This window comes from Crocodylus porosus, unplaced genomic scaffold (assembly GCF_001723895.1).
Source record: "Crocodylus porosus isolate Cpor-Errol unplaced genomic scaffold, CroPor_comp1, whole genome shotgun sequence".
Classification (NCBI taxonomy): domain Eukaryota; kingdom Metazoa; phylum Chordata; order Crocodylia; family Crocodylidae; genus Crocodylus; species Crocodylus porosus.
The window spans coordinates 28233313-28250297 of NW_017728943.1; the positions used below are offsets into that span (position 1 = coordinate 28233313).

Here is a 16985-nt window from a genome sequence, read left to right on the forward strand (position 1 = left end):
TGTTGGCAGATGTGCATTCACATTTTTAATACAAAACAAAGACATTTTTGTAAAGAATAATTTAGCTGAACTTGAGATAAGAATCATTGCAAGCCTAAAATGTGCAAAGTACAACACACAACATTAAAATTCTTCCCCCTCCACATCCAACCCTGAAAGGAGAGTGTAGCTAGATTGCTCTTTAGTCCTTAAATCACCTGTCTCTTAGTACATAGGTCAGAAATCAACTGTTCAAATGAAAATTATGACAGCAACTCCAGGAACCCAGAGAGGGAGTAGGATCAGGTTAACGGTTGTCAATTGCAACCCAGTTGTAAAATATGAAAATGAAGTCCAGAGTCTGGAAAACCTGAAAAATAACTCTCTCCTCGTCAACTATTTACTGCTTCAAAGTACAATAAATTTGTCTGAGTATTTGAACTTTGAACAAATCTTGGAAAGTGGAGGGTGACGATACAAAGTTAAAAGTGGTTCACTGTCACAGTTCAGTGCTCTATACAAGAGGAATTCCATACATTACTACCACGACCGTGTATTGTCATGTGTCCATAAATCTGCTCCTGTCCCATTTGGGGGTAAGATTGTGTCTCTCTCTGGTATAGATGTGTGGTATTTACTGCCATGCCCCAGAGCAAGGCTGTCCAACTAGGGGTCTGTGGGTTGCATGTGGTTCCTGGGTTCTCAGTTCTGAGACTGGTTCCCCACATCTTGCTAGGAGCTCCTGCTGTCAGAGTTTCCAGTTTCTTCTTTTCTCCAGCTTCTGTTTCCTGAGCCTGCCCTTGGAGACTAGGCTGAGGGTTAGGGGATTTGGTGGGGTGGCCCAGGGTGCCCATGCAGCACTGTGGAGTGCTATTATGGTGCAGCCCATTGTATGACTCAACGGGAGGGATCTATACTGCACAATATACTGGATTGCTTGGACTGTATAGCATGGGGATGCAGATACCTATGGTGCAGTGCTGCATGTGGCCAGGGAGTGTGTGGCTGCCATGCTGTGTGACTGAGGGCTGTGCAGCCCCCAGCTACTCAAAAGGTGGGCAGCTCTGCCCCAGAGGGCTGCCAGAAGCATATTGTGCCTGCTGCATTTAAATCAGGTAGTGATAGGTGGACAGATTGGGGATGGACAAACTCCAATTTGTCTATGTCTGTTCTGTAGTGGGGGGCCCAAAACTGGACATAGTACTCCAGGTGTGGCCTCACCAGTGCAGAATAGAGGGGAATAATCCCTCGATCTGCTGGCAATGCTCTTACTAACGCAGCTCAATAAGCTGTTGGCTTTCCTGGCAACAAGGGCACTCTGTTAACTTGTATTCAGCTTATTGTCCACTGTAACCCCCACATCCTTTTCTGCAGAGCTGGTTCTTATCCAGTTGGTCCCAAACCTGTAGCAGTGCATGGGATTCTTCCGTCCTAAGTGCAAGACTTTGCACTTATCCTTGATATGGTTGATATGGTCCAGTATATGCATCAGATTTCACTGGACTCGACCAACGTGTGCATCAGACTGAACCAGATTTCAAGCTGACAGTGTCCTTTTTAAATAAATGACACAGTTTGTTTTTGTTTTTTGGTAGGCATTGTGCATTAAGGGGACTTCTACAGTGACACTGAAAGTTATCCTTAATCAGCTTCAGCTGCAAAAGCTGTCCTTCTCCCCTCCATATTGTATTCCTACAAAATCTATCCTACTTGTACTGATGCTTTTTTGAGCACAGCACAAAGATATATCCTAGGTTGCCTTAAGGAGCCCATCAAGGAATCGGTCTACAGCTCCTTGTCTCTCCTGTAATTGTTTTCAATTATGGGCAGTAGAAAGTCAAAGTATAGAAGGCCCAACATTGGGAATGGTGCATCCTGGGATTGCTGTCTTGGTTGTCTGGGTGAGTTCTAACCACCTCTTGGAGAGGGACAGAGAAGGAGGTGAGCGTGGGACTAAAACTGGAGGTTGAATGCAGGTTTTGCAATGCAGATGGCTGGTGAGCGGTTTTAAGGTTTTCACTAACTGTCAGTGTAGATAAGTGATTCTCAGCCAGGGTACAGTGAAAGCCTTTTAAGGGTGCTGCAGCATGCTGTTTAATATTAGGTGCGCAAACACCTACACATGAGCTAAGTACAGACAGTCAGAAAGGCTAAGGTTGAATTGATTTAATCTTTGCAGGTTAGTCTAAGATGCATAGATTGAACCAACAAGCAAGTGAAGAGACATTCACTTTTTGATTCCAGAAATGCAGCCCATGCCTGCAGTGGCTCAGGTCAGAAGCTGGGGGTGTTAAAGCAGGCTTCTCTGCTCTGCTGAAGCTGACCACTTGGGCCAAGGCTAGCCCACCCACCCTGCTAGAGGGGGCGTGGTTTGTGGGGGAGGTGCAAAGCATCTTGGGATGCTGGGGGACTGGTGAGTGAACGTGAATCTGGAGGGCACCTGGGACCAATTTAACCTAAATCAGTTAGTCTGATACTGTATCCATCCAGGTTGGGTTTGTTTTTGTTTTTTTTAAACCGTTTTCAGCCATTTTAAAAGTGATTTATGTACACTGAATTTCTGTTGTGTTACAGATTTGAACTGCTTTCCAATCACTTATGTCTGTTTATGTGTAATTTCTGTCCCTAGCCATGATGTGCAAGATAAACCCAGTGATTTCAAACAGGAATTCACAATGTCAAAAACATTCTGCAATGTTCTTTGCAACAGAACGTTTGCTTTGGTATTTTTCCATAGTCAAAAAATGAGTAAAAGTTAAGAGCTGGCATTTTCTGTGTGGTGCTTTGAATCTAATGAGAGGTGCCTTGCATCTGAGGTTGAGAACCACTGGTGTAGACATAGCCTTAATTCTATACATTGCTTTTGATCCATCCACACTAGAAGGGGAGTGAATTGGCAGGAAAACTGAGCAGGTACCTGTGATCAGTTAGCAAAGGGATGTCCGTACCTAACTGGTTGTAAGCCAGGTAGAAGCCTATGTGCTCTTGCAGTAGTGATGGTACCTCATTTTCTAGGAGGCATGTTTGTAGTGGCCCTCATCAGAACTGATATGGAAAAAAAGGCCATGACTGATACCATGTGAGGAGAGTTGCCATGTCAGAGCAATAGGCAGTTGCCAAGGCAGGTACCAAGGGAAATAACTTGTCATGGGGGCACAGGGCAGATATGCATCTCAGTGAAACCATTTTTTTCTCTCTGTTGTGGGGGAAATAAAGTCAGTCGTAACCTGGCTTCCTGAAAAAATGCTTCTCTTTCAGGAAAGTACCTAAAGCTTATTCTGACCTCCATCAGCAGTTTGCCACCATCACATCTGATGCAGTCATGAAAATGCATGAAAATGCTGTAGGAGGCAGACCCCACTAGAAGGACCCAGCAAACCAGCTTGCCATCCACTCCCCATTCTTTATCCCCACTCCATATAGCAAGGGGTGGCTCCCTCATCTGCTCAACACTAATGGCTTTCTTCAGGATGTTTAGTGTGGGACTACTTTGGATATTCTTTACCCTATCCAATATGGCACTTGATGAGGCGTTCCAGTCTTTTTATTTATTATTTATTTATTTGTGTGTGTGTGTATGTAAAGAGTGTTGGAATTGGGACACAGTTCAAGCCCTGCTCCATAACTCGCTTCTTATGGGACACTTTGGGTACATCCCTTAGCTTCTCTCTGCCTCACTGCTGGAAAATGGAAATAATAGCACTTCCCTAACTCAGAGGTGTTGTGAAGATAAAGGCACCAGCTAGCGAGGTGCTCTGATACTATAGGAATGAAGATTATACAAGCACCTATGATACATGAGCATTATCTTGCTTCCTGCTAGTTACTTGCCATGTGTAAGTTTGGAGTAACAACATTGTGTGATGTCCTAGACTGCAACTTGATTTGAAAATTTTAATTTTTAAAAATGTTTAGTACAGAGCCACATTTTTTACAGGTATATGCAGAATGGCCTTGATTTACTATTGCTTTGGAAATAACTGAGCTTCAAATCTTTGTATTGTCTGTAACTATTTAGTTGAAATATGCATTTGTTTTTAGGATGATTTGTATATAAAAAAAATCTTAACTATGGCTTTTACAATACAAGGAACACTTTTTGCAGATTTTATACAACTATAAAACGGTATTATAAATGTTAGGAAACGATTTTTAATGGAATACAGAATTAATAAGAGTCTGTTGTAATGGAATTTAATACATATCACTGTGATCAATCCTGGGTAAATAAAATCTCTTGTACATATATGCTATGCAAGTCTCATAAACATTTTAGAGCTTGTCTACATTTGAAAGTTAACTTGGACTAAGCTGGAATATGATAGTTTTTTGTCATAACCAGTTTTTAGTTAATCAGCATGTAGACACTCTAATTACAGAATAAAAGTGCCTTGTTCCTGTAAAGCTGAATCTGCTTTCATTTTTTTCTGAAATAACTCTATCCACAGACAAGCCGGCAGTAATTTAGTACTACTCTTCTCAGTAATGGAAATACATTAGGTTATAAAAATGGAGATGAGCCATGTGGTATTAAACTGTGATAGTGACATTTTATGAATAATACCTTAAGGGTGGCTTTGAGGAACTGCTACTTCTGAACACTAAAGATAAGGTGGAGAACCGTGTAGCATCTGTTTTGCAAGTCTAATGTTCTTGTTTTTTCCCCTCTTGCTAGGACTCCACTGTTGTGACGCCAATTATCCTTAAAACAGATCCGCTGGGATTTTTCTTCTACTGGACAGATCAAAATAAGGTAAGAGAATAAATACCATCTTTATCATCATTTTGAGTATCACAGGTGGCAAGAAAGCCTGTGGTCAGGATGCTTTTCCCTCTAATGCTGACACAGCAGATTAAGGAGGCTCATAGCAGTGTAAAAAGCTCCTCTGTGACTGAGTAGGTAATAATAGCACCTACTTAGTCTATGTTGCACAGGGCATGGCATAAGGGCAAATTAGCATAAACTCTGTTTTCTCATGATCCCCAGTTTAACAGTCCCGTGGGACACTGGCAATTTGTTTCAGTTTACACTGAGGGATCGGTCTTGTGGGGAAGTCAGTGGGCATCTGCATGGGGGTAGGTTTTCATCCTTGGTGAGTTTGGTCCAGAAATGGAGGAGTTTAAAGGTACCTTAGCAAACCTCCATCCTCATTTATGGTGTGTTTTTTGGCCACAGCTGCAAAACTAAGCCTACATTTCTAAGTGGGCATGTCTACATGAGACATTGACTGCACAGTAGCCTGATACTAGTGTGCAGTAGCTTTGCATGGTAAAAATGGTGACATGATGCTACTGCATTGTATTATTAGGTTAGTGCACAGTCATGCCACTAAAAAGGCGTTTGCCGGTACTACTGTGTAGTAGCTCAGGTTATGGTACACTTATTTAGTACTTGTTTATAAAAGTAGCAAATGCGTACTAATGGCTGTGCGGTAGTGTCTTGTGTAGATGTGGCCAGTTATTACTAATCCTTGCTGGTCTTAATTTTCTTTTAAATGTGCTCCTATGCACTTTAAGTCAGTTACATGGTTAGGGAGCTGTTGGGAAGGCTGAGGGCCTGATTCACCGCTACCTCATTCCAGTCCCCCATCCATGTTACTCCACCAAAATCAGTGTTGTCATATTCCCAGCTGATGGAGTCAATAAGTGTGGCCAGATGTGGTCATGAAAACATTTCATACACCTTTGAAATCTTTCAAAGGACCCTGTGAAATCTTTGTAAAGTGGTTGAACCACTCCAAAATAGTGCCTCTGTACATGAAAAAATTAGGTGGAGCGTTCAACTTGTTCCATGTGCACTGAGACGGTGCTATGCAGGGAGAAGTGGGATGGACAGCCTGTTTGCTATCTGGGTACTGGGTCCTCACTGGGACTTCCACATCCACTGCTGGGACCTCTGCCAGACCAGGAGCCAGGCTTACCCGACCCCTGCCGACTTCTGGTGGCCACTGCCACTGCCAGAACCAGGCCCTTCTGTTCCAAGCCTTTCTACCTCTACACTTGACTGAGAAGGGAGGAGGAGAGGCAGAGGGGATTGAGGCAGGCTCCCCCTGTCTCTCTCCCATTTATTCCTCTACTCAGCTCTTAACTCTCCCTTCCCCTTCCATCTTTCTCGTGTCCCTGTGAGGTTGGTGAGGAAGAGCAGAGCTGTAGGTTGGTGGAGTCTACTCCAGCACCCTTTTGCAGAAAAGGCTGCAGCATTTGAAAACTTTCCAACAGGAAACATTTCAACCAGGGAGATGCATATACATCTAAATTGTTGTTCTTTTTGTGTGTCCCCTGGCTGAAATATTTCCTTTATGAAATGTTTTCGAGTGTGTTTTTAGTTGGAAATGTTTCAGTTGTTACATCTGTCCACACCCAATGGAGTTAAACCCATGTAAGAGCAGAGCTGTGCTGTGGTGGGTCTAGATCTCCCATTCATGTTTTCCTCAGCATTTCTGTGACATAAGGTCAAAATACTAAAAAGAGAATGGTTCCACTTTCCCAAAGTAAATTGTTACGTTACTTTGTTTATAAACAAACTTACTCTTGTATCTTGTGCGAGATATTTCAGTGATTTCAGCACATTGTTCTGTTCATATTTATATTGGGTTCAAAATAAAGCCACAATACCAGGGCTTCTTCAACTTCATTTACAAAAAAATGCAGCTTTTTCACAAGTTTATATTGATTCAGGGTTTGCGCTCTCACACACAAGGAAAGATTGCCTGAGGAAATAAGCAGGTATTAAATATTCAGTTCCTAGAGGCAATATGCAGTTACTTTCAGATACTAAGATAAAAAAAAATTGTGTTTACTTTTCAGAGGAGATTGACCTGTTTTGTAGGGGGGTTTTTTGTTTGTTTTTTGGGTCTTTCTTTTTTTGTGTGAAATGTATTGGGGATAATTGGTCAGAGTTGCACAGGGTCCTTTCTTTCTTTCTTTCCTTGGTTGTTCTTGTACCAGGAGATTGTGTTAAATATTATGCCCCTTCTTAGAAAGTCTTCAATTGCTCTTTTGGGCTTTGAGCCAACAGAGTACTTAAATACTTGTTATAAGTGGTATGAATAGCCCCATGGAAGACAATGGGATTATATTGATTTGTTTGATTTTGAGGACTGAGTCCAAAATCAACTGTTAATGGGGTTTTTTTCCTCCTTGAATAAAGCAATTGTATATGTACCAAAATAATAAAAAGCTACTTTAAAAAAACAGAATTGATTTCAGAGTTTTTCTATTCCATTTTTAATAAGGTTGGCATCATGACTCTTTTGGTTTTCTACTGTTGTCTGTAAAAACAGTGTCTTGAAGCAGTTTTATAAAGAATGGCTATTTATAGAATTGTTGTTGCCATATTCATGAAAAAAATGCCCAGAGCATTTTTTAAAATGTTGGATATTTGTACAAGAGACAAGTGTCAGCCTGACTTTTTTTTTTTTAAACTTGTAAATCAAGCCTCTATAAAGGGCAACAAAAGGGATTTTGTCCTGTTAATAATTCATGACAACTAAGTAAAGCTTGTTTCCAAAGCCTATCCAAATGGTCCCTTTATTTAAAGAAATCAAAATGTTTCCATGGGAGGAAGAAACACTTTCTCCCTGTGTTATGAAGGTTTTGATTTATGTTTATTGTGAAATTGAGAGACTTGAAAATGATGCTGAAGTGAAGTAATGGTTGCATTGTTTCTCTCTATTACCCTTTATTTTGTGCATCTTGTGATGGAGGGACTGTTTGAAACTAATATTAGGCCTGTGCAGTCTATCTGTATTTTTTTTTTGTAAAGTCATTTGCCTTTGTCATGATGCAAGCCTGTAATTTTCTGGATGTAGGAGGATAGCTAAACTAAATGAAATGATAGCTGGTGATCTGGATTTCTCTGACCACTGATGGTTAAATTGTTTTGCAGCTGGGTTTCCAGAGAAGACATGAGTAGCACCACAAAAGTCTCTCTGCTTCAACCATCTTTCTTTTTTGTCTTTTGGTCCCTACCCCTCTGTGCCTGGATAAAGTGCCCAAATACTGGTAGATCATGTGGATGAATCCTCCATGGTCTAAACAAAACTTATACTGATTAATATGACTTGCTGTATGTGAGGGAAGCTTTTCAAAACATGCCTGTCTGGCTCAATGAAGTGGTATTCACCAGCTCTGCAAAGTGACACATTTAACCTGTTTGAGCTATGATGGTTTGGTATGTGCATTGGCATGGAGATGGAGAACTAACCCTTATCTACCTCATTCTTTCTCTCTTCCATCCTTCTACATCTTGCTTCTTGATTTCAGCCTTCTGCTGAATGTGACACTGTCAACAGGGAAGGAAACTGTCCATACAGAATACCTACAGGTTATTTGGACTGCCCTTTACTCTGTGATTCATGTGGCTATGCAGTACATATAAATCTGACACTTCAAGTGCTTGGTAAAGATATATGCTGCCTTTTCATTTCTCTGTGTTGGGGTGAAATCATGGTTCCACTTCAGATTTTGGGAGTTTTGTAATTGGTTTGAATGGAGGCAGGATTTCAACACAGGTAAATGGGAAGGCCAGCTCTCAAGTGCTAGTAAGAGGTAGCTCCTCGCTTCTCTCATTATGTTTGTTCCACATGCTGGTTTCCACTTTTTCTTTATGACTTGTTGCCCAAAGGTTGGGAGTAGCTTGGGATAACTTCCCTGGTATATATCAATCTTTCAAATGGTATGGCTCAAGTCAAGTAGAGTGCCCAACAACAGAAGGTAAAAATTTTGCCCCTCAAAATTTTGCTTAAGTAATCGGTGAGAGACTTCAAAATGGCTCATCACAATCTATGGTTGGGAACTGAGAGAAGGGAGATCATTTACACATCTGCAACCACTGACGGATCTTCTAAGTGATACATTTTTCTTAAATGTGTTCTAGTATTTCTGACAGGTGGTAGGTCCTGCACGTCGTTCTGCTATCAGTCAAAGATGCAATAATATTTTGGACTACATTCAAACCATTCTTTACCTTTTGGAAGAAGCAGATCGACTTGATTTTATTCAGTGTAATCAATGGTAACTAAATCACAAATGCAGAGCAAATCTTATGTTTACCCATGTATACATAAGCTTTTTCAAGAACTTCTTCTTTTGCCTAAATTAATAAACAGGTATACCTGTCTTGGCACATTGAAATCTGAATGGGACGTGGATCTCTTCATTGTTCATCTTTTTAATGATCAATTATGCTACCGTTTAAAGGCTATACAGGTGCTCATCATGACACTGTGAAGGAGGGGACTGATGTTCAAAGGAAAGATATTGATCTATGTGTCATTGTCTCCGACCCCTTTGGAGGTACTACGCAGAAGGTGCAAATAAACTACATTTATGCCTGTCGGAGTTCTAGTTCTGGCATTTGTGATACTGCCCATTATAAGTTTACTAGACAGAACAAATACCTCATAAAAATTACAATGTGAGGGACATAGAAAAACTTATTTTATTTTTTATGTTGGTTTGATCCTGTATTATCATAGATACCGGCATATTAGGACAGCCAGTTTGGTAAAGATCAGCAAACCACAATACACAGCTTTCTAGGTCTGTTTATTAATGTATGATGCCCAGTGTGGTGGCAGGACAGAAGAGAGGTAAGAGATGGTGAAAATGTGCATAAAGGACTAAACCAAGTATATCAGCTTGGAACTTGGATGCACAAACTCCAGGCATGGTATAAAGCTGGAAGAAAATCATAATTTTTTAGTATCATAAATGTTCTTTCTTCACAATCCAAACAGGGTCCATAGATGCCAAGTATCCCCAAAAATGCTGGTCCCGAACTCATGTCTTATTGAGCTGAGAGGAGAGAAGACAAAATACCCAGAAGTGAAAGGAATCTAGTAATACTCTGGACTAAAACTATACCCAGAGCTCTTCAACCCTGAAGATGCGAACATGTTGCTTGAGAACTCACACTACCCTTAACCTGAAATCTAATTTACAACTTCTGATGACTCTGTTGTTTTGAGATTTACTGTGGAGAATAAAGAACAGAGGCAGTATGACTAATATACACTTATGGAATTCTAACAGAGTTTGAATGGAAAATGTCAAGGGATTGGTCTAAGGCTATTTGTGAACATTTCTGAATGCTTTGGTAGTGGAGGCAAGGAAGGTGGAGTATTAGCATGATCTGGAAAACAGCAGTAGCTCTTTGGTGTTTAGATGGTAAGCTTGCTGTGGCCTGCATTGTTTCCACATGCATGATATGGTTATTGCAATGACTAAGTTTTCTGTGCCATCCCAAAACAAACAAAATGTAACATCAAAATGAAAATTGACAGTTAACCTCTGACCTTTTCGTTCAAGGTTGATGGCAGCAGGCATCATGGCAGTGATGCATCATCATCAGACACTGATGATGGATGTTGTAACTTGAGATGTGGTTTATCCAGTTGCATGTGTGGCTCCCAGAAAGAGGCTTGATTTAGTCCTGGGTAGTCGTCATAGTATGAGGGCACTGCCTTCTTCTACTATTGGAGGCTCCATTTCAGAATCTAGAATTGTGCTCTTTCATGCTTCTCTGCAATATGGAATTAGGATTCTTTATCATGTTCTGGCAATGTATAGACCACATCCAGGAGAAGATGAAGATATAAAAAAGATGCTGGTAACATTTCAAGGATGATCTTCAACAACCTCTATAGCTGAACCAGTGTGTTTTCCCATCCTGTTCTGCCCAATGAAAGTAATAACTAATGAAACAAAGATGGCAAAATATTTTCAGACTCTTGTGGTTATCTTTTTCCTTTAGTAGTGAAGCATGTTCTCTAAGAACCAGGGTGGATAAAAATCAATGATTTTTTTTAAAGTAAAAAAAAACTGGTAAAATGATTTTTTTTTTTAAATCAGGGATTTTTGATTTAATCATAATTTTTTTAAGATACTGTTGTAAAAATAAACTTTTATATAAAGATAGTCTTAATTTAAATTATGTTAAAGCTCAAAGATATCATCATGGAATAGAGATTATAATTTCTAATTGTATACTATTTGAAACAATATATTCATGCAACCTTTTTAGAAGTTTTATAAATAAGTTATAACTGGCTATGAACTATATTAGGGGCCCAATTCTGGGGGATTCCCAGGGGCTCCTCTATAGATTGGTAAAGATTAAAGAAAACCACTCCACCCAGTGGGACTCAGTGCTCAGTCTAGAAGATCCCATTAAGCATCTCTGTGAAGCTTAGCTTCAGTTCTCAAACTGTGGATGTCTCCAAACATCATAGGCAGACAATGTTCTTTGGGTAAATGTGATATCTTTTATTAGACCAACTAAATAGTTGGAAAAATTGTTTGCAAGCTTTCAGACACAAGCACCCTTCTTCAGGCATAAGGAGAGTTTATCTCCAGAGAGAAAATCCTTGTTCACAGCAGGTTATGGAGATGGGATAGACCTGATTACATACCCATCACCCCTATTGTCTCTCTCCAAGTTTGTGTACAAGCAGTCAAGTCCTCGCCTTTCTCTAAAAGTGCAAAGTTTCACGTAGTTAAATGGATAAAGGATATCAACCAACAAGTATGCACTTTTTGTAGAAAACAATGATTAAATTAAGGTTTCCTGACCAGTGGTTTAAATCATGATTTAAATCAATTTAATTTAAATCAAATCCACCCTGCTAAGAACATCCTTTGTTGGTCCAGTAGGAGAACAAGAATAGCCTTTGTGATGAAATAACATCAACCAAGCTAATGATTGATTGTTTTTGATTACTGGAATTCTGCTTGAGAGGACATTTGAAGGAAGGGTACTGTGGAAGACAATGTAATAAAATGGCCATGCTGCTGTTTCTCTGCCAGGCAGACATAACAACTAGTTGAAAAGTAGAAATTTCAGAATGCTTTATCGGTCAGTACGTAACGTAAATAATTGCTCTGAGAGCTCTTCAAAAGCTGTGTTGAACCAGTAGCTGGCTATATATATATTTCAGCTGAATAGTTTTAGCTGAAGTAGAAACTGAGCCCAGGTGAAAATGCATGCTATTTCTTTTGATCATCTAGAAGAGGGGATTTCAGCCTTTTTTGATCATTTTACCCCAAGGTGGCTGGACGCAAAGCAGTGTACCCCCAGCCACCAAGCAGGGAGGAAAGGGTGGTGTGCGGCTGAATGCCAGACGTAGTAGGGAGGGTGTTGAGACAGCTGCCGTGTGCGAGCTTCCGTGTCTGGCTGGGTGGGTGGTGCCTGCGCAGCAGCATGGGATCATGCATGGCGATGCTCCATCTGCACCTGCCTGTGTATACCCCCTGGGGCCTTCTCAAGGAGCCCCAGGTGTATGCAAACCCCGGTTGACAACCCCTGAGCTAGAAGACAAGTCTTGGCTTACAAATTTGTAGATGAGAGTTAATACCATGGAAAGATTATTATCTGCCTATATGTGCATAATATCTATTCCTGTGTGGCTGCAATGACTGATGCAGAGCTCCGAAAAAGTTCACCCACAGCAGGATCAGAGACTTACTTTGCAAATGTTTTGCAAAAAATATCAATTACAAAACCATAACTTGATCTCCATTTTAATTGTCCCTAATTCTTTTAGTAATTATTCTTAAGGTGTCTGTGATAAGTTATGGTACTGTCATTTATGTATACCTTGGCTAATATTTGTAACCAATCAGTATTAGTCTGATTACATGGATGCTTGGTTTGAGATATTTTTCAAATCTGCCGTGACAATTTAGATGCACCGTTCCATTTGAAATCAGTCAGTGAGATTTAAAATGTGCTCAAGCCACCCAGGAATACAAGTTTCATGGTAGTTCTGAGAGAACCCTTCCAGTGTATCTAAATATCTTAATCAGGTTGGAAAATCTCAGCCTTGCTTTTCACACTTGTACAAACATCATTTTTTCCAAATCTTTTCTTTGAAAGAAAAATAAACTTATAACTTGGCTACAGCTGACATTTTATGCTTGTTTTTGGTGCTTTTAAGTGATGTAGAAGTGACATGGCTACTTCAGGAGTCATGGAAATATACTCATATTATTGACCTTCAGTTTCTGCATCAATAACTGTATTTTGCCTTAAATGAACAGCTTTGTGTTTTAGCTTAGGCAGTCCTTGGAGGAAGAGTGGTAGGTGCAGACATAATTTCCCTTGAAGAACCCACTGCAGCCTATACTGCAGTGACAGTTTTTCCACTTCTTGGACTGGTGCCTTAGGTGCTATACCTATGAAGGTGTGGCCTTCTGGCATAACTAATTTAGGTCTATGTGCTGTTCAGCCACAGGGAGCCTGACCCAGTGCATAGGGATGGAAATGGATTAAGAAGGAAAGCTGCATATCCACACAGAGCCAGCTTGACTAGTGACTGTATGTACAATAAGGATCTCAAAAGTACTTCACTCTGCTGTTAAATATTGCCTCTTGTTGAAATCCTCAAAGCACTAGTGAGAAAAGACCTAGGTCGTCTCAGTGTTAGTTGCAGGATTGTCACCCATATTGGTTTAATTGGCAGATACGCTGCTTCTGTTTTTCTATCAAAAACTAATTTTGACAGATTAAATCCAAATTTGCAGTTCTGCCTTTCTGCACATTATTTAAGCACCAACTTGTAATGCATGTATCAATCATCACTGGACTTACTAAGGTAAAAAAAAAATTTTACCTTCAACAAAAACAATCCCCTAAATCCTGGCTGCGTGTTAGATTTTATTATGCCTTCTGTTCTGTGCTGTTATCAGGAACATAAAAATCTTTGTTAAACAGAAGATAGGACAGTGTTTTGGTTATTTTTATTTTAGTTGTTTTTAGCTTGGGATTTCTTTTGCCAGTGAAGGTTAGGGTGCTGGAATCAGTAGACATTAATGCTTGCTTCATTTGCATGTAGGGTGCCAGCTGATTTTCATGCAAGTACTCAAATGGCTCTTAACATCAGTTTTAAAAAGAAAAATTAATAATCATGACAAGCCAGCGTCTGTTACACATTCTTCGTGCTTCAGGAAAGTTTCATAGTTATAGCAAAGCCAGATGATAGTTTTGCATTTTAGTGCTTTTTAATGAATTATGTGCTAGCTTTTTGGACACTGCCGTCTTCTTTCTTAAGCAGACAAGGAGACATTTTAACTCCATTAGTTACACCCAGGAGGACATACTTTTAATTGGTTTTCAGTAGCGAGCAGAAGCATCCGTACAGGCAGACTTACAGACTCTTTGTTTATTTTTAAAGTAGAGAGGTGGGTCACCACATTTGGACTGAAATAACAGAGAAGGTGCTGGATGCAAGGGGGGCAGTTGATACTCTTATTCCTGATTTACTCCTATAATGGTGGCCATGTCTACATGAGATGTGGACTATGCAGTAGCTTGTTACTGCTGCACAGTAGTGTTGAATAGCAGGAAGCATGACACGATGCTAGCGCGCAGTAGTAATGAGCGGTCAGTGTCACCTAAAAGTTGTTTGGCGATGCTAGTGAGCAGTAATTCTGGTTACTACGCAGTCATTTAGTACTTGTGTTTTTGAGTATTAAAAGACTGCAGTAACGACTGCACAGTCAGCATTTTGTGTATATGCGGCCACGGTATGCAGTAAGTCTAAGCAAAGCCACAGTTTTGAGGTCTCAACTGCCCTTCCTCATCACTGCCCTAGAGAGGACTACTATTCTGCATAGGACAGTCAAACTACCTTGACCTAAAGTAAGACTGTGGACTGAGAATGACATTCTTGGGGTACATTTGCCATAGTTGGGGGGTTGATTTCTGACGTGGGAGAGGTGGTTACATAGCCAATACAGCTGCTGTCTGCCACTTGGCATGGGAACTTCCCTGCATCACATTATTGAGTGTGGGTGAGTTCCCATTACAGGGTTTCTCAGCATGCACAGAATAGATAACACTATTTTGCTCATTCAGAAAGAAGGTGAAGAGGTGAGCTCACCACACTCCTGAAGTACCTCTGTTGGAAAGAGATTTCCTGTAGCAGAGAGGAAAAACAAAATCCAATAGGTGGAAGTTGAAGCTTGATAGAAATGAATGTTTAAATAGGGAAGGTAAGTACAATTTATCTAGGGTTGCAGTTCCTTTTCTGTCCCTTTTAATTCCTGTCTTTGTTGGAGTAAGTGGTAAAACTCACTTTTTCTTAATGGGGCTAGGATTTCACCTAGGATGCTTCTCTGGAGCTCCTACTACACATTACATATATTACACAATTAACTGGTTAATCCATCCAATAAATTTTAGACTGGCCACATGTGCAAAGTAAGGCCGGCTACAAATGCAAATGAATTATAACATGATAAAAATGTCTATCTAGCTATAAAAAAGAGCCAACCAGTTAAAAGTTACTGCTTGAAAATTTGTACAATAGCTTGTTCCTATCCAGTTTTTATTTGAACACTTAGCAGGGCCCAAAGAAATGCTGTAGTTCAGTTACAAATCACAGGTTCAATGAGGAATCACTGTATTCTACAGCCTGAGGTGTCACTATATTCTACAGCCTGTGCTACACAGGCAGTCAGACTAGATGGAGGTTTGTTGTTTGAATGGGATTATATCAGGTAGTTGCCTGTGCTAACAAGGGACTGGACTTAATGACTCTGGAGGTCCCTTCCAGTCTTTTGTTCCTACATCATCATAACAGTCTCTTCTGACCTTTTGTGTCCCAGATAGATGATTGTTCTGATGTGTGTAGGAGGGCTTAAAGGCAGTACCAGGAGGAAGAGGTAGAAACATTTTAAGGATTGTCCAGAATTAGGCTTGGCTTCAGTACCCTTTTAAATAGTGGGTCCTGCTTCTGGTAAGTTAAATTTCTATAACCCCATTCAAATCCAAGGAGCTGTATCCACACACACCTGCTGGGGCTTTGGGTGAGTATTTTTAATAGTTATTTGAGTCTATTCTAAACTTTGGTTTGAAGGTGCAGCGGTTCTTAGTGACACACAGGCCAAAGATCTTTTAATTAGATTTGTCTATATCTTTACAGTGAGTTTGACTAGCAAACAGTAGAAGCTTGCATTACATGTTTCAGGTGCAGCAAATAATTTAATTGCCCTATTATAATATATAATGGTACCAGGTTTTATAACTAAAAATTCCAGCTCCAGCTTCCAGCTGTTTGGTTGAATTTACTCAAGGGTGAGAATACTCAACTGTGCCTCCTTGACAGCATGTCATTAAACACATTCAGGCTACTGTCTCCTGCTGGAGAAAAGGAGGATGGACACACACTTTGTAACCAATGTATTTCGAAGACCCAGTTAATATATATATTTTTTTATCATTGAGAAGAGATGGTAATTTATGTCTGTCTTAAATAATTAGCTTAGCATGCTATTTCAAACTGTTTCTCATAAGTAAATATTCAGATAGCAATTTTAAAATGTCATCACTAAGATCCCCCTACAGCAAGTCACTGTCTATCTGTACCGGGGTGGACAAAATATGGCCCGAAACCTGTATCTGGCCTGCCAGTTGATTCTATCCAGGCTGCACCTGTGGGTAGTGGCTCTGGCCTCTGCTGGCACAGTAGGGAACGCTGGGCAGAAGCAACCCTACCTGCCCGGCACTGCATGGCAGCCTGGGAGATGGAGTCTGACCCTAGAGTGGCAGTGCCGCTTACACCCAGCATCCCTCATGGCTCCAGCAGAGGCTGGAGCCTTGCACATCTACCTGGCACTGTGCAGTGAAGGTGGAAATTAAGTCCCTGCCCTGGCCCTGCATAGCAGGCAGAGGGGGAGGGAGCAGGGAGGGCCAAGAGGTGGGGGCATTCCTCCCCTTCCTTCCTCTCCCCGGCGGCCCAGTTCCATGGATGGGGCTTCAAATGCCATGGCCCTACCTCCAGCACAGCATGGCTTTTAGCTGTGTTCCTGCCTGCTGGTGTCAGTCAAATCGGTAGCGTGCAGGATGGGGAAGAGCAGCTGAGACAAGATGCTGCAGCCCCAGGTGGGTCATGCTCCCCATGCTGCTTTGGCACCAGCCTCAGCCTGGCTGTGGGGAACTTATTTGTGTGTGTGTGTGTGTGTGTGTGTGTGTGTGTGTGTGTGTGTGTGTGTGTGTGTGTGTG

The 16985-nt window shown here is 40.8% G+C and overlaps 1 protein-coding gene across 4 annotated transcripts in view; it reads left to right on the top strand.

The window, feature by feature from the left end:
* Nucleotides 1-16985, top strand: part of PLCB1 (phospholipase C beta 1) — a 740315-nt gene that overhangs the window by 23301 nt on the left and 700029 nt on the right. For all 4 annotated transcript variants that reach the window (XM_019549094.1, XM_019549091.1, XM_019549092.1 and 1 more), the window contains exon 2: nucleotides 4655-4732. In XM_019549094.1, coding sequence (XP_019404639.1) covers nucleotides 4655-4732 — 78 coding nt within the window. The remainder of the gene's footprint in view (nucleotides 1-4654; nucleotides 4733-16985) is intronic.